The following is a 20687-nucleotide window of genomic DNA, read 5'->3' as shown; positions in this document are numbered from 1 at the left end:
TGACAACCATTTAGCACAACAAACTGGCTCCTATCACACAAGTATGAATAAATCAGTTTACAGGCAGATTTAGAGAAGTTAAACTCATCTCTCAATTTTAATATAAGTGAGGTATAATCAATAGAATTGAAGGCTTTGGACAAATCTAATGATACAAGAACACTAACCATATCATCATTTATGGCTTTACGAATGGAGTCAGTTAATTGAAGCAATAAATGAGTAGTATTATGTCCCTTGCGAAAAGCAAATTGACACTCATTAATCCGACTTTCGCAGATCTGAAGCATTTGATTTTTAATGACATGCTCCATAATCTTAGATACAGCTGGCAAAATAGAAATTGGCCTCAAGTCATCAGATTCCCTAACAGACCGCGATTTTGGAATCGGCACCACGCGAGCCGTCTTCCACGCAGATGGGAAAACTGATGTAGTCAAAATAGAATTAAAAAGATTTAGCATAAGACCTGAGACATATGGAAATACAAGTTTAATGAAGGATATAGGTATGCCGTCAATACCGACAGATTTAGAGGCAACCTTATTCATTGCTTCACAAAGCTCTTCTTCATTAATACAGCGAAAAGAAAAAGACGAATCAGCATCCAGGAAATCATCAACATTAAAAAATAAATCATTAGATCCATCAGAAGCATTAGCAAAGAACTCGTTGATAGTATTTACATCAATATTTATCACCTCATTGTTGTTTCCAACACAACCATGACTTCTTAGAACCTTCCAAAGCCTAGTGGAATCCATTCTCCCATAAAGCCTCGCATAATGAATTCTCCTCTCTTTGCGTATAACAGATTTTGACTTGTTCCTGTACTTACAATAGATCCGCCAGTTTTGCCGAGATGGATCCCTTTGGAAAGAAAGGAAAGCCAAATCCCTTATCGAAGTCGCAAACCTGACTCCTCTTGACAGCATCCAAGGATCACCCGAGTATCGAATTTGTTTCCTAGCAATAGGAACAAAGGAAAAAAGTTCATCGAAAAGAGAACATAAATAAGAACATTTAACATCCACGTCCGTACACTCTATAATCAAATTGTTATCAAAGGAAGCAAGGAATGAAAATAAACCATCCCAATCAGTGTTCCTATAATCGCGGAATTCAACAAACTCTGGTAAAGGATTATAATTAATAGAGAGGGATGCAAAAATAAGAGAATGGTCAGAAATCGCAGGACACTGAACCTGATTTGAGTAGCTCAAGAGAGCGCAATCACTGACTAACATGAAGTCAATCAGAGATGTCGACCGACTACCTAAGTCAAAGTGTGTAGGGATTGAATTGTGAGCAATATTAAGATTTAATCCAGTACAAAGTGACCGAAACAGGTTTGCTCTCGAAGGGTTAAATAAATTGCAATTGAAATCTCCAACAGCTATTATATTGACATGTTCAGCAAAAATGTCACAATGATAGCTCTCAAAAACATCTATATTACCCGAAGGCAAATACACGACACCGAAAAGAAGTTTAGCATTAGAAAATTGCAACTCTATGAAAAGAGACTCACAACGTTGAACTGAGGTTTTAAAAATACACTTGTATTGAAGACCCTTAGAAACATATATGGCAACACCACCACCTCTAGCAGATATCTGACGGTCATTACGACATATGTTGAAGCCAGGAATAGAAACAGCAGAATCCAATATATCAGACGAGAGCCATGTCTCAGAAATAGCAAAAATATCAAATGTATTATCTTCCAAAATACATTTAATTTCATCAAATTTAGTAGTAGGTTTAATGCTCCTGCAATTTAGGTGAGCAATTTTCAAATTGTTATTATATGGATGCAAAACATGTTTTAGATATGAGTTATCACTCACTATTGGACCAAGGTTTTCGTTAAAAGACATCAAAACCAAAGCCGCCAGGGAGCCAAGCAAGGAAATATAAATGCGAAAGATTTATGCAAATACTACGGATCTTTATAAACATATTTCACTCAGATTTAACAACTCATCACAAACACTAAAAAAAAAATGAGATCATAAATAAAATATCAACTATGTATACGACAGCAAATAAAGCAATAGAACCAGGATCCAACTAGAAAAAGAAACCTCATAGAGGCGAAATGGAAATTCAAAAACAGTTACAGTTGTATCCAGGTTTTACATTGTGGAAAAAAAAAAATCATATAGAAATAGATAAATCAACTATGACTCGTCAATAGTAAGGAGCAACCGGAAACATCACGTTCAATTTGTTTACCATCAGGCAGAATAATTTTTGCTTTAGCCTTATCTCCATTAATTATTCTATACTTCGAGATAATATTCTGCCGACGAAGCTTATTACAAACAGCATTTAAGCTACTAGCCTCAGGGAAAAATGGTCATTCAAGAACACCCTTCTCGCAACATCTCCGCCATCAGCCGGCAGAATATCAGAGACTTTTAAAGATCGACTCCTAAAATATTGCCGCATGATTTCATCTCGGTAATTATAGGAATAAAAGTTTACGTACACCCCAAGGAAATATGTGTATAACCATACAATTTATAAAATTAGCAAAACTTATAAATTTTATTGTTTTGGCGAATGTCTCTGGTTGCCTGAGAAAAAAATATTTTTTGGGGGTTAAATGCCGTTATTTAAGTTCAGACTTCTTGTATAGCCTAAAACCCGAGATTTATGGGATGTATGTAAACTTTTGTCCCCAACTGTATTATATATTTGACAAGCCCCATGGTATAATAAGAAAGGTATGGCAGAGCTCACAGCTGATTAAATTTTTTTTCTGTTGGTGACCGACTCGTGTCAAACTCATTTTGATATGTTTTGCTTTTAATATTCAAATTATGACAAATTTCAAGTTCATAAATACATACAAAATTTTCATTTTTATAAAACGAAAACGAAATTATCGTAATATGTAAAAATAAAATGAAAACTATGTTACGCGCCGGCTATCCGCTGAATAAAATCAAAGCATAAAATCGAATAAAAATGTATGAAAAATATACGAAGTCGGTTTGGGCATGGTAAGATAACAAATTTGCCTGGCTAGCTCATCCAGGAGGTAAGTTCTCAACCCGTTATTCTTCAGCGCGCGAACATATTAAAATAAACATTCCATGCCACGGAAACCAAACGTTTATTAAAAAGTAGAGTTGATTTTAAATTATATTGCACAAGGTCAATTGTGAGTCATTGTTGTATCTTACCTGTGACCATTTGTGGTATGACGAGGTCTTATGTCATACCGAGGTACACTTGTCCCACCCTGTCACCTATGACATTGTATGTACCTTTAATTTAACAATGTCCCTTAATGTGACCTTCAAAACTTAAAAGCCTTGGTTACCCAACATTCCTTTTAAATGCGAAGTCAGTTTAGAATTTCATATTCATAACAAAATTCATTTTATTGAACATAATTCATAATAAGATTAGGAAAAATATTTGAAATTAAAAATGACAAATTAATTGCATATTTGCATTATTTATTAAATTAATTAAACATAAAATAAAAATTGAAAAAAAGATGAAAATAGAAAAAGGCTAAATGTCAAAAATATTTTTGTTTATAACAAAAACCCCATTTTGGTGCAATGGCACTAACCAAGAAGTCTATTAAAATAGCCTGATGATTGAGCTCAATAATCTAGCACTCGAAAAAAATTACCCATTTAAATATTATTTTTGGGTCAAGTCTAAAAATGTTTGCTGGGTTGTGTTCTAATATTTGACACTCATCTTCTTTTACAAAAACTCTAAGCTATTCTTAATTCCTAACGGGATGTTGTTTACAAAAAGAAACTTAAAAAAATATGTATGTCTAATTATGTATGTACATATGTACAGAGGTCGGTTATGACCCGTTATGTACAGCAAGGCAAAATTTAGAAATGACAAAACAATTCAATGAATTGAGAAAAAAAATTCTTAAGTATGTATTACATACATACAAATATATAAATATGTCGGTTAAGAACCGTTATCGGCGGCAGGTAAATTTTTATAAAAGTTGCACAAAATTCAGTGGAACAAAATTATTTTGCAAAATTATAATGTCTAAAATTTCCACATTATAATATTCTAAATTTCCACAAATCACTACATTTTAATTTCATTAATACATCACCGCATAAATTGTTTGTATGGTTATGTTGAGGAGTATGATTTAATGCTGGGAAGGATTTGATGCGTTGCACTTGAACACGGAAATTTGCATCAACATTCCAAAATTGATTGTAAGGTCGTTTTGGCACTCTTTCTTCAATTTCATTCATTAATAATTCCGCAAATCCAATAAATTTATTGTAGGCACTGTGCAAGCATAAATATTTATTTGATGGTCACTACACAGTTGGAAAAAAATTAAAGAAAATCATTTTATTTCACATTCAAGAAACACCGGTTTTATTGCAAATGTCTTACCATGCATAAAAAATGCGGAGAAAAAAATTTAAGTAGAAATTTGGTTTGTTGCTAAGGTCACGTTCAGATTTATCACTGATCACAATGAAAGTCTTTTATATGACTGTAAATTTATTTGCCTTGTTCAATAAGATCAGGAAATCGACTTCAACTTTTGTATTCCTCTTGGGATATATTTAATCAGCACGGGGGTCTTAATTGCAATTTCCTTTTCTCTACGTCTTCTTCGCTTGCCGGTTTTTTAATAATGATCACTGTGATGCTCGAGTCCAATTTGACATTCACATACACGTATGTATTAGTGAACGCAAAAGTGTCAGTGATGACAATAACAGTGTTGCCACTAGGTACGTCTTAATGTTTGACGTAGCGTATAGCATAACGTATGACGTCAAACATGTTAAGGTCTACACACATTTGGTGCGCCACAATAAAATAAGGCGATCCGTTTCAACTAACATCTTCATAATTTAAAAAATGAGAAGACGTCGCGTTTGGCTTCCTCCAGTCGGCATTGAGGCTGTAATATGTATGCGGATTATTGTAATATCTTAGCACCGGTCCTATCGTCGATGATATATATACATATGTATATAATAGGTTAAATCTCTACATAGATTACATAGTGCAGTACTTTAATCTGACCATAGGACCATCTTCATGCGGAGATGAAGATTTTACCCTTGCATCAGCACAACAAAATGTTGTTGATGCAATACCTGATTATGTGTTATCGCATTGAGCACCATTGCCACGATATAGTGGACAATCTTCCCTCGCCAGGCACGTGAGGATACTGATGTAGTTGCGCAGGTTGTACAATGGTCAGAATGTATTCCGTATTCGGAGACCAACACCACCACCCATCCATTGCGGCAGAAGAACGCCAACTGTCAAGATAAAACGAGAGGTTTTAGTGAACGATGCAGCCGGCTCAATTCGTTTGGGTCCGACTTGATGCCACGACCACCAACAAATGCCCGGCATATGATTTGGAACCCCATGGCATGCTTAATTTTTTAGCTCATTTACTATTGTCTCCTGATTCTTTATGGGCGCAGCCAGTCCATGTTGGAGAATTTTTGAGTCTGGATACAGAAGAACCAGCACCAGATAACTGAAATACATATTTGCGTTGCTACAACAACATCTGCAGCAGCAACGTTTTTAGTTGATTCACATAAAAAATATTTGTTCTGTACAAAATGTATTTCCTAAGCATTTCATTAATTTTGAAAATTGAATTTTATATGAAACAAACATAAACAAAACTTGAAGTTTGTCACCATAGACAATTTTGGTATGGTTTTTTCGAACCTGTTCTACCTTTCTTATTCTACCATGACAAGCCCTGCGAATTCGGTGATAAAAAAAGGTACGGACGGCTCAAAGCACAGACAAACTTCTATTGAATATCACCCCTACGTGCTTAAAAAATTGGCAAAATGGCGGTGTTAAGTGTTCGCTTGGCATCCCACGTGTTTTAATTATCAAGGATTTACTCCTAAATATACGATTTCTTCGCAGAAGAAGACTTCGTAGCTTCCATGTGCTATAAGCCGACCTTGTAATCAATGTTTTTGAACAAATTGATTATACGAATAGTTGGCAGAAAAATCTGTACTTATTACCACAGGTAGATCTTCTCGTCCTAATTACAAAATTATAAAAGTGGAAAGTCCATACTTCACGAGATATAGGCCTTTGAAGTTCCGGAAATTCCCTTCGTCATTTTTGAACGGATAATGACAATATGGTAACATTGTAAAGCTTGCGGAATACACTATCATATGCAATACAATGTATTACTAAATATGTTGCGTACCGCCTAATGCGGCGCTATGGTGGGGTTCCAGCTGCTCAGTCCGGGGCATCACTTTCAGGGGGATTCCCAACCCTGCCACCATCAGCCCTAGGGGTCGAACAATAAAGGAAAAGGGACTCAATATAAAAACAAACAAAACGACACAACACTACATACAAACATGACGAAGGAACTTGGTGTTATCGTTCCCCCACTTTGCCCACCCTGCCTTGACCCTTTCATCCTGGCATAAAAACAAAACATAAATTTTAAAGGGCCCCAATTTCCACACACACTTACCTCACGTCAACATAACCCTATTTTCCTCTCTTACAGAAAACACTTAAAGATTCATTTTTTATACTAAAATCAAACATTAAAACATTTTATTAACATATCGAAAAATCTTAACTCTAAAACAAAGGGAACATAAAAATGTAAATTTTGAATTGCTACCACCAGACCTTATAAATGCGAGTATTTACTCAGGCTACCGACAACATACGTTAGGATCTTGATTTTTGCCAATCTGTCCACTTTACTTAACCTTCCTACTTCCTAACAGAGCTCTCTTAGTTAGTGGAAATGGACATCACCATATGGTCCATACGCTATAAACTTGAAATTATTCCTTACGTAGGAAAGAGGTAACCCTACTCTCACGTAGATTCTTGGCGTTAAAAACCCTCACAAAATTTTTAATATCTTAAATTCTAAATTTTTAACTACGGACAACACACTTAATATATTGTTAAAAATTTAATTCTAATTTAGTATTTAGTCGAAATTACTATTTGTTTTAGCAAAATTTTTAAGTCATCAAATAATTCATAATTCTTCTTTTTTTCTTTCTTCAGGAAGCCACGGAAAAACCTTCACTTTTGGCCGGTTTAATGGACGGACACATCAAAATTGGTAAGCATTAATAATAACGTTTTTACCTTGACTCTAATTATTTAATAAATGGCATTTCTACATATTTCCAGATAATTCATTTGCTGTTTAATGCAGACACATCTCAAGGCTGAATACTTCATTAATTGAAAGACATAAATCCAGATTGTAAGATTTTTTCTGCCAACGTCCACAATTAGCTACAACCAATACAGGCTATTTCCCTGGTCTTTGGCTGGAATTGCCACAAAATTTGGGGCTGGCTTTTACCGAAAACTTTTGGCCAAATTTCCATTAATTCCTGGCGGTATTCTTCATACATTAAAGGCTGAATCGCCACAAAAATTACTGACCTCCTCCCTATAGATATGAGGAGGGGCCAGTAGTTCAGACGGTGTTGGTTTACTGGTGTTGGCGTTATCTTTAATAAATAAAAAAAAACACGTTCACATAACAATACTTCAACACACACAACAAAGCAAAACTTACTGTTGTTTATCACGCACAAAGCTTAATGTAAGAACAACCACACGTTCAATGACAATAAAACAAAACTTTATATTATAAATTTTTTAAGTTTTCCACTTTTTATTATTGTATGGGGGATTTAAACAGGACCTTAAGAAAATGGCTTCCTTTAACGCACCAGAAACTTCTAATCAGATTTTCGCCCCGTTATGCCTTTTATATGGCCTTTACCCAAACGCATTTTCCCACTTTTCCGGCATTATGGCTAAATTCCTTGACGTTTATCATTTTCCTTTTTGTTGTCCGTACAGACCTAATACTGTCGGCTCAGGGTTGCATTTCCCGGCCACTATACGTGTCACGTTTCCACTAATCGGGCTTGCATATATGGCAACACTGAATATTTAACTAGCCCTACCGGCCGCTTGGCGTATCCGCTTTCATTTTGCACTTACCGGCACCAACGAACAACTGCTCTGAGAGATGCTGCCGGGTTTAGTTAAATTCATAAATTACATTTAATTGAGGGCCACACGCAACAAAACATCACCGTTCCCAAGTTCATCGATGGAAATGGTGATGTGCGTGAATTTTGGAGTGTTCCTAGCAAAATTACCTGCAGGATGGCAAAAATAACATGGAATAAATGTGTGAGGACGCCATACCCTTAAAATGACCATGAGGTTAGGTATATGTGGAAACCATAAAACCCCGTTTTGGATTCTGGAATAAAGGTAAGCATGTGCATATCAATTGTTTGGTAAATATTAATAACACGCATTTTCCTTTACAGGTATGAAATTCCCACTCTCGTTGAATGGACATTTTCTGTTTGCCGTTTTTTTGTACGCACAAAAAGTAGCGTGGGTATACCAAACTATGCCGGTGTCTCACCATTCATACATCTGTATATGTGTGGCTGTCCACTCATTGATTACCGTTTTGGAGATTTACATTGATTTTGCTTGGGGTAATATGAATGTGATGAATGTGTGTACACTGTCATTCATTCCCATACATACTCTCCATAAAATGTCTACACACATTGTGGTTGTTGCGCTCACAAATATGCTACACTTTTCTTGCCTTCACCCATCAAGTTTGGCAAAAAAATGTAAACATGTTGACGGCTATTCGTCGTTGGCAAATTAATAAGGATGGTAAGTGAAGAATTTTCATATAATTTTTTAAACATTTTATTCAACCAATATTTCTTTCTTTTTAGGTTTCTTCATGTGATTAACACCTCGCATTGTTATGGAATCTCATACCATACTTCTTTTATGAAATGACGAATTAGAGTTTGTTTGGAAACACACCCTTTTAGTCCTTACAAAATTCATTCAGTTGTGATGTGCATACACACGGACACACGGAAATCTTGCTATAATGGCCTTTTACCCACAACTGTATATTAACAAAACTACCTGTTTGTAAATTTTTCAACCGGAAAAATTTCAGATGGGAGAGAATGTAGGATGTTTTGTGGAGTTTACGTACACAAGAGAATAGTAAAGGACAGGTAAGATAACTTTTTGTTTTCTGTGGTTTGTGCAGTGACTGATTTAAATATATTTTTAAATGTGCTGATGTGTTTGTTTGTTTTCAGCCGTCTGGGTGTTTTTGTCTGGCATATCATAACACATCTACCTGTTTCTACAATTGAAGCTAGTTTCATGAAAATCGTAATGGATAACCATTCATCCTGTTTCTATGTTTATGGATTTACCCAGTCCTGTTCCCATCCACGAATAGTGAATGTACTCAATACGGAATCGAAGCAGAATATTTTCACGTGGAGCAACTCATTTCAACCTAACTACTCAGGTGAGTCTTTTTGTATTATTGGTTGTGATTATGTTATTATATTTATCTCAGTGCACAAGTGAATAATATTATAATTACAATCTCATGGATAATAAGTGACAGATAATTTGTGGCGCTATGTATTTAAAAGGGATGTTTTCTGAAGTTGTTTACGAATTTGAAATGTCATCTCAAGCAGAGATGGTGCGTGTTTACACAACAACGTTTGTTGTGGTCCTGAATAAAGATTAACTCTTCCCCGGTAGAATATTTATGCAATAAAAAAAAGTGTGCAAGGTGTCTGAAAGGGAAGTTTTGTGTTGTTTATGAATAAAAAAAAATCATCTCAAGCAAAGATGTGTGTTTACAAAAACAATTCTTCAATCTGGGCATGAAAATATTAGAAATTTTGTGGGCACTTGTGTGTGCGAATCTTAAAGTCCATTGGCTAGCAAAAAAACTGGTACCTGTTTCATCTGTGTGTGGATGTTTTTTTCGTGTGTATGAACACACAGTAAAATGGATAGGCATATGTATGTAGTGTTCATGGCTGGTTATAAGCATAAACAAATGAGTTTCGTCTGTTTTGCACTCATTCAAATTGATAATGAAATATTTGGAACGCATAAGGAACTCAATGGCATAAACAAATGTGTGGGTAACTGCTGGCGAGAATACCACGGTGCATTGGATAGCATACAAAAGAAATGTGGTTGTTTTTTTTTTTTGGGTGTGATTGTATCTGCAGTACAAATAAATAGGCAAATAATGTCCATGATATAAACATAAACAAAAAACTTCATCTGCTTTGCACTATTGAAATTGATTAAAAGAAAATACTAATAACGGAAAAATAACCAAGATAATTAGTGAAATGTTTATATTATATTATTATTGAATTGTTCTCACATACATTTGTTATTATTTCTTCACAAATTTATGGAGAGTTATTTACCAAAAATATGTAATTGTGGATGATATAAAAAAATTTAGCGGAATAATAAAAAAAAATTTTGAATTTTTTGTGAATTTGTCGGTGAATAGTAATTTACCAAAAAAATGAAGTTGGAATCAACGCTTATGGAAGTTTTGTATGTTATTACAGGGGTTATCGTTGCGCGGATGATATTTAGGAATACCATCGCACAGACGTAGGAAGATTCCAGATATTTCTTCAAAATGGGTTTTCAACATTTTAACTCCAAGACTTTTCGGTGTACATTTATGGGTGTCGTTTTGTTTGTTATTATAACTTTGTTTCTGTCCCAACGTAGGGAACTCCCACACCCTGTTAGTCTCAAAAAGCCGGGCACTCATAGATACTTCTTAGCATAATAAAAGATATGTGTATAATCTAACAAAGTCAATAATTACTAGTAATAATTTGATGCAAAAGGCAAAAATGGACGTTCACAAACATTCATTTTCTTAACCTATATTGCACTTATATTACTATATCACAGAATTATTGCCTTTATTACATTTACATTTATGAATAATTTAGGACGTTTTTATGGCTCATCAAAAGATAATAAAATATTATATTTCATAATTTCTGATGATCAAAACAAACTGCACAAATACAAAAGTTTGACTTCCTTCCCCCTTACTCTCTTTTTTTTCCTTTTCTTTTTTAATGTGAATTGAAATGGAGCCTTCAAAGTGTGGACACTCTTAGTAAAGTTATTTTTGACTAGGGTAATCCAATCAAAAACCGGGTTTTCAATTTTTGAATGCATCAATTGGCTGTCATGACAAAATTCATCTATTGATTCCCGTCGTGACACCTTTTTCTCTAGTAAGTCAACTTTAGTCCACTGGTTTGGATTTAGGACGTTGTCCTTGGGTTGGGGTTGAGATAGAATATTGTTAATCGCCAATGACTGAGGTGCAGTGTTACCAGTTGGTACAGATTGAGTGTTTGGATTCTGATGTACCTGAGATCTATTGTTTTCATTAGGTTCCATCTGGGGTGTATGATTTTCATTGGGATGCGACTGGGGTGTCGCATTTTGGGGAACCGTGTGATCATCAACAGACAATCTGTTAATAGCATCACTAAGTTTATCAAGGACGCCATATAACTTTTCCATCTCTTTGGACATGCTGTCTTGTACTAGAGTCTGGATGTTCGAGCTGAACTGTTCCAGGCTTTCGTGAACCAGACTTCTCACAAAGTCTTCTTGATTAGAAAACATATTTATTGGTAAAATCGGTTGGGAAAAACTAGCTTCCGCACTAGTATACGGTTTATTATTTATGACGGGGCCAGATAAAACCCAAACTTGACTGATCGCTATTTGTGTTCTGCATTTTTTTTTTCAGAATAGACGAACCCAGTAGATCATTAACAATGATTATTACACTTCAGGATCACACTCGTTGGGCCGTTAAATTTAGATCAATATCAAAGCACAGAATTAGTGGAAATATTTAAAGCATGATTGAAGATTACTAATAAACTGACAATTTTAGCCTACTTAATATTTGTTAATAGGATAAATTTTTAATTTTTTTGGACAACGAAAACTTAAATTAAAGATGTTAGTTATAACGAGTTTATAAGTTACAAGCTAAGACAAACTAAATTATTTTCTTTTTACGAATACAGACTACGTACATATATGAGGTAATAGGGTATATTTTCAGCTGCTAGTGAGGTAAATTGTATGGTTTCTTTTTTTTTCAATTTTAAATACGCATTCAATTATTTAAGTGTCCTAAATAGGTCATCACGTTGTATTGATAGAATGGACTTACACATGAACTGAACACTAATCTTCTAAAGGATAACACCGCGGCATTTTTCTACCTATTTTGTCGAAAAAAGATCTCGCGTTAAGAGTTATTGGTGCAATACAGTCTGCGACCTACTCATCGCAGCAGATATTGCACTACCCCCATGTTAACCCTAGTCTATTGCATTTGATTATAAATAAAACACGGATACATAAAACACAGGTCATAAACACAATACAATCTTTGTTACAATTGACGAACAAGAGCTATTGTATAGACCCTATAAAATGGAACGAGACATCCTAATTTTCTAATGACCTAAATTAAATATTGCACAATTAACACAATTTTTTATAAAAAAAAAGTGGATGCAATATCCGTTAGACTATAGAAAATGCGATCTCACGTTTTAACTATTTCACCCTACGGTCTATGGGTTTGCGCTTCGGTGTTAATGCACAAGTTTGACATTTAATGTCCTTCGTCTTAAAAAAATATTTTCATATTGAAGCAGTGCTGGTGTTATGTTGCACTTAGATTTATTGGACGATAGGACAATTACTTTTTTGTTTGGGCGCCATACTGTTGCGTACCGCCTAATGCGGCGCTATGGTGGGGTTCCAGCTGCTCAGTCCGGGGCATCACTTTCAAAAACAAACAAAACGACACAACACTACATACAAACATGACGAAGGAACTTGGTGTTATCGTTCCCCCACTTTGCCCACCCTGCCTTGACCCTTTCATCCTGGCATAAAAACAAAACATAAATTTTAAAGGGCCCCAATTTCCACACACACTTACCTCACGTCAACATAACCCTATTTTCCTCTCTTACAGAAAACACTTAAAGATTCATTTTTTATACTAAAATCAAACATTAAAACATTTTATTAACATATCGAAAAATCTTAACTCTAAAACAAAGGGAACATAAAAATGTAAATTTTGAATTGCTACCACCAGACCTTATAAATGCGAGTATTTACTCAGGCTACCGACAACATACGTTAGGATCTTGATTTTTGCCAATCTGGCCACTTTACTTAACCTTCCTACTTCCTAACAGAGCTCTCTTAGTTAGTGGAAATGGACATCACCATATGGTCCATACGCTATAAACTTGAAATTATTCCTTACGTAGGAAAGAGGTAACCCTACTCTCACGTAGATTCTTGGCGTTAAAAACCCTCACAAAATTTTTAATATCTTAAATTCTAAATTTTTAACTACGGACAACACACTTAATATATTGTTAAAAATTTAATTCTAATTTAGTATTTAGTCGAAATTACTATTTGTTTTAGCAAAATTTTTAAGTCATCAAATAATTCATAATTCTTCTTTTTTTCTTTTTTCAGGAAGCCACGGAAAAACCTTCACTTTTGGCCGGTTTAATGGACGGACACATCAAAATTGGTAAGCATTAATAATAACGTTTTTACCTTGACTCTAATTATTTAATAAATGGCATTTCTACATATTTCCAGATAATTCATTTGCTGTTTAATGCAGACACATCTCAAGGCTGAATACTTCATTAATTGAAAGACATAAATCCAGATTGTAAGATTTTTTCTGCCAACGTCCACAATTAGCTACAACCAATACAGGCTATTTCCCTGGTCTTTGGCTGGAATTGCCACAAAATTTGGGGCTGGCTTTTACCGAAAACTTTTGGCCAAATTTCCATTAATTCCTGGCGGTATTCTTCATACATTAAAGGCTGAATCGCCACAAAAATTACTGACCTCCTCCCTATAGATATGAGGAGGGGCCAGTAGTTCAGACGGTGTTGGTTTACTGGTGTTGGCGTTATCTTTAATAAATAAAAAAAAACACGTTCACATAACAATACTTCAACACACACAACAAAGCAAAACTTACTGTTGTTTATCACGCACAAAGCTTAATGTAAGAACAACCACACGTTCAATGACAATAAAACAAAACTTTATATTATAAATTTTTTAAGTTTTCCACTTTTTATTATTGTATGGGGGATTTAAACAGGACCTTAAGAAAATGGCTTCCTTTAACGCACCAGAAACTTCTAATCAGATTTTCGCCCCGTTATGCCTTTTATATGGCCTTTACCCAAACGCATTTTCCCACTTTTCCGGCATTATGGCTAAATTCCTTGACGTTTATCATTTTCCTTTTTGTTGTCCGTACAGACCTAATACTGTCGGCTCAGGGTTGCATTTCCCGGCCACTATACGTGTCACGTTTCCACTAATCGGGCTTGCATATATGGCAACACTGAATATTTAACTAGCCCTACCGGCCGCTTGGCGTATCCGCTTTCATTTTGCACTTACCGGCACCAACGAACAACTGCTCTGAGAGATGCTGCCGGGTTTAGTTAAATTCATAAATTACATTTAATTGAGGGCCACACGCAACAAATAGCCGGTCTTCGGTCGGGGTTTTAAGACTATCTCCTATGGACAGGAGCAAATCTCAGGCACGAGAACAAAATTTACTTTTAAATTGTAATTTTTTCAAGTAAACAAGCGAATTTTCTGTCGCATCTAAAGTCCCATATCTCGTGAAGTATGGACTTTCCACTTTCCTCGAAAATTTATATATTTTTTGTAATCAGGACGAGAAGATCTCCCATGGTAGGATTTTTCTGCCAGATGTTCGTATAATCAATTTATGCCAATTTTTTTTTTATAAATTTACCAAACGCAAATAATCGCGAAACTTCTGAAATATCGTTCTTTTTTTTTGAAAATCCGTAGACCAAGTCAACAGAATTATGACCTCGCAATTTCCAATTTAGTTGCCTTGAAAAAGCGCTTTACGAGACATTTGGTCTGTTCCAGAACTGCAAGAATCTACTAATTTGTACTATTTTTTCCGATAACATCAAGGGAAAAATGCTATCGTAGTAAAAAATAGTACCTACTTGCAGGTTCTGGAACAAAGCAATTAACTCTTTAAATTGGAAAAAAGGTACAGAAATAAAATCGTAATGCACTCACCTATGTCATTGATGAAAGAACTCTAGGTGGAATTCTATCACTTTAAGAACGTTGAAGTCTTCGTCAGAAAATGGCCTTCACTACGATTTTCAAAATTCGTTTGTATTTTAAGTTGATGTAGATGTTAAACGAAATAAAAATCGCTCCGTTCGATTAATGATAACACGTTATCGGTGACAGGTGGTGGTTTTATGCCATGTTCATACCAGTACTTTAATTACGTTGTTCGCTCTCACAATTACGTATACCCGTTCCCGTTCATATTACATGGTACATACTTCATACCAACTTTTCCTCTGTTCCAGAACCTGCAAGAATATAAAAATTTTTACTACGATAACAATTTTTCCTTTATGTTACGGAAAAATATTAAAAATTAGTAGATTCTTGCAGTTTTGGAACAGACCATTTATGTTATCGGAAAAAATAGTGAAAATTAGTAGATTCTTGCAGTTCTGGAACAGACCACATATTTTCACACTTATTTAGTCTGTTCCAGAACCTGCAAGAAGCTACTATTTTTTACTACGATAACATTTTTTCCTTTATGCTGTCGGAAAAAATAGTAAAAATTATTAGTTTCTTGCAGTTCGGGAACAGGCCAATTGTTTGCTGATTTTAAAGGAAGTTTAAACCAGAAGAGATAGTTGATATGAATTGGAAAAATAATTTTTTCCTTCAAACATCTATTTTATGTAATATTCTATTCTTTTTATTCATGTTTTCAATTTTCTTAAAATTGTGATGTTTTGAACACATTTTTCAAATTTTCTATTTTAGAAATTAGCGATAGAGAGAAATGCCAAATTAACTTTTTGGTATACCGACTTTCAGGCAGGTATTTGATTTTAGATTTGTACGCGAATTTGAAACAATCGACAGGAAATGTAACTGCAATGGAAGAGAAGACAATTGCTCTGCAATACCATGGCAGCGGGTTCTAGCGTACCGGATTGACCCGAAACCATAGTGTTTCGGCCAGCGGCTGCCAACCCAACATTAAACTTATGCTTCTACGTAGGTTTCATGCTGCTACAACAACAACAAATGCTCTGTTTCAGTACCTGCAAGAAGCTACTAATTTTTACTACGATAACAATTTTCCCTTTATGTTATCGAAAAAAATAGTATACATTAGTAGATTCTTGTAGTTCTGGAACAGACCAGAAATTTACTCTGATTTGAATGTATACTAATCGTTCCACCGTTTACTTGTCATTCATATTTTCAGTTTTTCTAAAAATGTTGGAGTTTTTCATAAATTTGTAAATTTTTGGTTTGTTCCAGTACTGCAAGAATCTGCTAATTTTTACTATTTTTTCCGATAACATAAAGGAAAAAATGTTATCGTAGTAAAAAATAGTAGCTTCTTGCAGGTTCTGGAACAGAGCATTTGTCTTTCAAAATGAATTTATTTCGATAAATACTGGCTCTGTTCCAGAACCTGCAAGAAGCTACTATTTTTTACTACGATAACATGTTTTCCTTTATGTTATCGGAAAAAATAGTAAAAAGTTGTAGATTCTTGCAGTACTGGAACAGACCAACTATCATTTGCTAGAGATGGAACATATTTTGGAACAAGACGGGTTTACACGCGCACGCCCGATTTTTTTGAAATTTTTACCACAGGTAGGTCTCGTTGCCCTGATCACAAAAATGTATATATCGTCTAGATGTAGTCCATACTTCCCGAGATATAGGCCATTAAAGTTCCAAATTTTCTTTTAAATTATAATTTTCTTTTGCAATAGCCGGCCTTCGGCCGGGGATTTAAGACTTTCTCCTATGGACAGGGGCAAATCTAGGGAACGGGAACAAAAATTTATTTTAAATTATAAATGTTTCTCTAATTAGCCGGCCTTCGGCCGGGGATTTACGACTTTCTGCTATGGACAGGTAAAAGTCTCGGGAAGGGGCACAAAATTTTCTTTTAAATTAAATTTTTTTCTAAATAACCGGCCTTCGGCCGGGGATTTAAGACTTTCACCTATGGACAAGTGCAAATCTATGGAATGGAAACAATACTTTTTTTATATTATTAATTTTTCTCTAATTAGCCGGCCTTCGGCTACATATTTTTGGAACTTTAAAGGCCTATATCTCGGGAAGTATGGACTACATCTAGACGATATATATATTTTTGTGATCAGGGCAACGAGACCTACCTGTGGTAAAAATTTCAAAAAAATCGGGCGTGCGCGTGTAAACCCGTCTTAAGCCCATATTTTATCGTCGTTCGGAGAGTAATTTGAATTGAACAATGTACAAAAATCGTTCTTCGCTTTCAGAATTTTGTATGGAATTACAGAGAGTATGAACAAGGCATTACGCTGCAGTTACACATGCCAGTAAATTGGTGCCAGTTGAGTACATGTATTATACTCGATCAACTTCGATTTGGTGGTAATAACATACGATTATGGTGTTTATACTCACACGGGACCGCAATGTGCTTTAATTCAATTCTTTCCCTATTCGTGCCTAGGTTCAATGTGATCCATGCTGGCAATCGTTTCTATTTCATTGTATATTTGCAGCTATATTTCACAAGTGCTTCACTTATATTTGTGTTTTTTTTTTTGTAATCGCATAATTTTATTTTACCACTGTTGTCGATGTTACTACTTCTCTTTTGCTTACTAATTCAAAACTGAAGATTCCATTTTTAAATTATTTATACACTAAAATGTAGTTGGTTTATTTGCATATTTTGTGTTGGTTTTTAACAATAGTTTTTTATTAAAGTTTTTTTGTATAATTTAAAACAAACAAAAAAAGGAGTGCTTTTAAAATTAGATAAGAAACAAAGTACGATGTGTTACTACGAACTTATGTTGCTACAATTTTTATTCTTATTATTCATTAACTTGATTTGGGCCATAACAAAAAAATCACTACGGTTTGGGAACTAATGAAGAAAAACGGATCTACGATTTGGGGGGAAACAGTAGCAATAAATTTATTATTAGGGCGACGCTTATCATTTAAATTTTCTTCTTTATATTTCTTTTTTGTTTCTGCTGAAAATTAAAACATAAAAAACTGATAATTGCTTAAAATTACTACTCCACATTACTACAATAAGTCTAGGTGCTGGGTCACACTTCACTTGGCCCCACAACTTGGGCCTTTGACAGATCACCAACCAGTGTATCGAGTAATGCTCTAAGCTCCTGCTGAGCAAATTCTTGGGGTAATGGTAAACGTTCCAGGGCAATTTTAATGATAAGACAGGGATTTAAGATTGGACATACAAGTAGGACGCCACGTACTAGACATGCTAAATTTTGGGCAATTTCACTTTGACACAAACGATGTTTGGGTGTGGGACAGGGCAGGAGATTGATACGTGAACATAAATCAGCCAATTGAGGTTTCAGATTTTCCCAGCGGGCTTCAATATCAGCTTCGGTTTTTAACGATTTCAGACCCTTAAACTGAAAGGACAAGACGTTCAACAAATGTCGATATTGGTGGTTATTATGTTAACTCATACCTTCTCATTAATGTCTATGAAATCAAGGAAAATTTGTCCCTGATTCGACCAATTGGGTACTTTAACGGCCTTGTTTAGGTCGGGTGTCTCAAATTGAGTCAGCAGGTTGTGTAAATAATCCAAGTTATCTAAGGAGATAAAAAGAAATTTATTACTAAAACCTTTAAAATATTCCATGCACGAATTACCATTAATTATGGCATCTGGAGCAATATGCTGGAATATAATTTCATGGGCCAAGGACCATTGCTTGGCCTTTAGCAAATATTTCGCCTGCAAATGATAATTTTGCACAGCACCAGCTTTCACGGCCTTGGCATAATCTATCCACTTTTCGGGTACGCCCAAATTGTTAATGACAAATTTCTCCTTGTCGCTAAGAGTAACATCTTTGGCCACAGTCACATAACGATAGAGCACATTTTGCACAGCCAATTCACGTTGATTTTTATCTTTTATGTGCAGCAGCACAAATATGGCCCATTCCCATAAATCATTGTTTTCCAATTGTGAGGCAAAACCAACATGCAATTGGGATTCACTTAGCTCCGAACAGTGGCGGTAACCCAGGGCTTCCAAAGTTTGTAGTAATAACCAACTGCAATTTGGAGGTTAAGAAATTTTAAAAATTGTATTCAGTTTTATTTTAATCCCATATTTGCTTACCTCAAACGATAATCCATGGGATCAACGGTATGTGTTGCAGGATTCAATAAACTTTCCATTGGATGACTTCGCTTGGAGAACAATTGCAATAAATGATAACGTAAATCATATAGGTTTTGACGTTCACTGCTACCACTGTCCATGTAAATTGGGGTAGGAGGTAAACAGAAAAATTCCTCAGATTTGAATGATTTTTCATAGGCCAAAAGGGCATCTGTTATTGAGGATGTTGGAGAGGACAAATACCACAATTGAAGCTATAGATTGTAAAAGAGAAATGTCAATTATCTGTATCTAGTTTTTCCAATTTCTAATACTTACCGCTAATACCTTAATCCACTCAATACCATCCAAAGTGTTGATAACACCATGCGACGATGACATAAGTGATACACCCGCCACAAGCATATACATTTTCAAACGTTCAATTTGTATAAATTGATCAGCTTTGTCGGAATTCCAAGCAGCCAGTTGATCTTCCATTAGTTGACGCACTGTGGGTCCCGATGACAATTGGGCCAGTAGTAGAGACATGTTTGCATCATCATAAGAAAACGCCAATTCACACGCCTCCGTCACTTTGTGACACATTACCAAATCCATTAAATGCTCCAAGTAAGTGTGCTTTGAAACCGTACGTGTTAGGAGATCCTTGTCGGTTAGGGTATTCTCCAACCATTCAGATAGCAGGTTCCGGCGATACATAACAACAAAATGTGATGTTGGATCACGTCCCTCCAGAGCTTCATGATCACCCCACAGAGCTAAACACAATGACCACACCGATACATTGTATTCTTCGAGGGGTCCAAGATTTATAAGTTTTATGGCTTCATCTAAATGTTTGACAATTAAATCGGTACCACCATCTGACTTAATATAGGGGCATTCACTGCCCTCCACATCCTGTTGTTGGGAATTGCGTAATTGAATGTGCAAATGATCAACAATACTTTCCTTGAAATTCTCATATGATTGGGTGGCGGAGAGTTTTATTTGCTGCATGACCATATTGGAGAAGTCATTTATGCCACGGGTTTTAAAGAGCAGGGATGAAACTTCAAGCAGATTTTTGGCTGTAATAGAAAATATAGGGGTACTTTAAAATGACTAATTCTGTAGTTTTTATTGGGTAAAACTTACATTTGATTTCTCGATTTAAATTGTTGCGTGTTGTTGGCACAATCAAGGTGTTTTGGGGTCCAAAGCCCATTTTAAATTTCCTACCATTATAGAGGCCCAAATCGGCAGGCCATTTTAATCTTAGAGGATATGCAATGGATTTGCTCAATGGCACATGTGATGCCAAGCTTTTAACCATGGCCACCTTGGGTCTAACAAGAAATGGTGGCATCTTTGCCACAACAGTTTCCACAGGGGATTCCGATTCGTCTGACATTGCCTTGTGCTT

The 20687-nt window shown here is 35.3% G+C and overlaps 2 protein-coding genes and 1 long non-coding RNA gene across 6 annotated transcripts in view; 1 reads left to right on the top strand and 2 right to left on the bottom strand.

The window, feature by feature from the left end:
* The first annotated feature begins 8174 nt into the window (after positions 1-8174).
* On the top strand, positions 8175-14087 carry LOC141389909 (uncharacterized). 3 transcript variants are annotated; one of them, XM_073962151.1, is made up of 6 exons: positions 8175-8310; positions 8370-8546; positions 8802-9098; positions 9186-9403; positions 13483-13540; positions 13612-14087. In XM_073962151.1, coding segments are annotated over exons 3-6 (321 nt in total). In that variant the 5' UTR covers positions 8175-8310; positions 8370-8546; positions 8802-9054; the 3' UTR covers positions 13613-14087. The 3 variants fall into 3 exon arrangements, with proteins under 3 accessions (XP_073818252.1, XP_073818251.1, XP_073818253.1); XM_073962150.1 differs by having other exon boundaries at positions 8370-8736; XM_073962152.1 differs by lacking the exon at positions 8370-8546.
* On the bottom strand, positions 11886-14487 carry LOC141389911 (uncharacterized). The gene is made up of 2 exons (XR_012409212.1): positions 14009-14487; positions 11886-13940 (listed from the first exon to the last, which is right to left on the bottom strand). It is a non-coding gene; the product is annotated as an uncharacterized lncRNA (long non-coding RNA).
* Positions 14488-17776: 3289 nt separating this feature from the next.
* Nup98-96 (nuclear pore complex protein Nup98-96) overlaps positions 17777-20687 on the bottom strand; it is a 43204-nt gene continuing 40293 nt past the window's right edge. For both annotated transcript variants that reach the window (XM_073962147.1, XM_073962148.1), the window contains 6 exons: positions 20420-20684; positions 19598-20352; positions 19277-19533; positions 18799-19208; positions 18611-18738; positions 17777-18551 (listed from right to left, as the gene is read on the bottom strand). In XM_073962147.1, the coding sequence (XP_073818248.1) occupies positions 18213-18551; positions 18611-18738; positions 18799-19208; positions 19277-19533; positions 19598-20352; positions 20420-20684 (2154 nt within the window). In that variant the 3' untranslated portion in view covers positions 17777-18212. The remainder of the gene's footprint in view (positions 18552-18610; positions 18739-18798; positions 19209-19276; positions 19534-19597; positions 20353-20419; positions 20685-20687) is intronic.

The sequence above is a fragment of the Musca autumnalis genome, unplaced genomic scaffold (assembly GCF_047663935.1).
Source record: "Musca autumnalis isolate F117 unplaced genomic scaffold, ASM4766393v1 scaffold_1, whole genome shotgun sequence".
Classification (NCBI taxonomy): domain Eukaryota; kingdom Metazoa; phylum Arthropoda; class Insecta; order Diptera; family Muscidae; genus Musca; species Musca autumnalis.
The sequence above is the reverse complement of the archived record's forward strand: the minus strand, read 5'-3'. Positions and strand labels throughout refer to the sequence as shown.

What these genes read in the sequence shown, in the direction of transcription:
- LOC141389909 (XM_073962152.1), top strand. Translation starts at nt 9,055, where the DNA reads ATGTTTTGTGGAGTTTACGTACACAAGAGAATAGTAAAGGACAG. An exon ending in AAGAGAATAGTAAAGGACAG is followed by an intron (nt 9,099 to 9,185) that starts GTAAGATAACTT and finishes GTTTGTTTTCAG; the next exon opens with CCGTCTGGGTGTTTTTGTCT. An exon ending in ATTTCAACCTAACTACTCAG is followed by an intron (nt 9,404 to 13,482) that starts GTGAGTCTTTTT and finishes TTCTTTTTTCAG; the next exon opens with GAAGCCACGGAAAAACCTTC.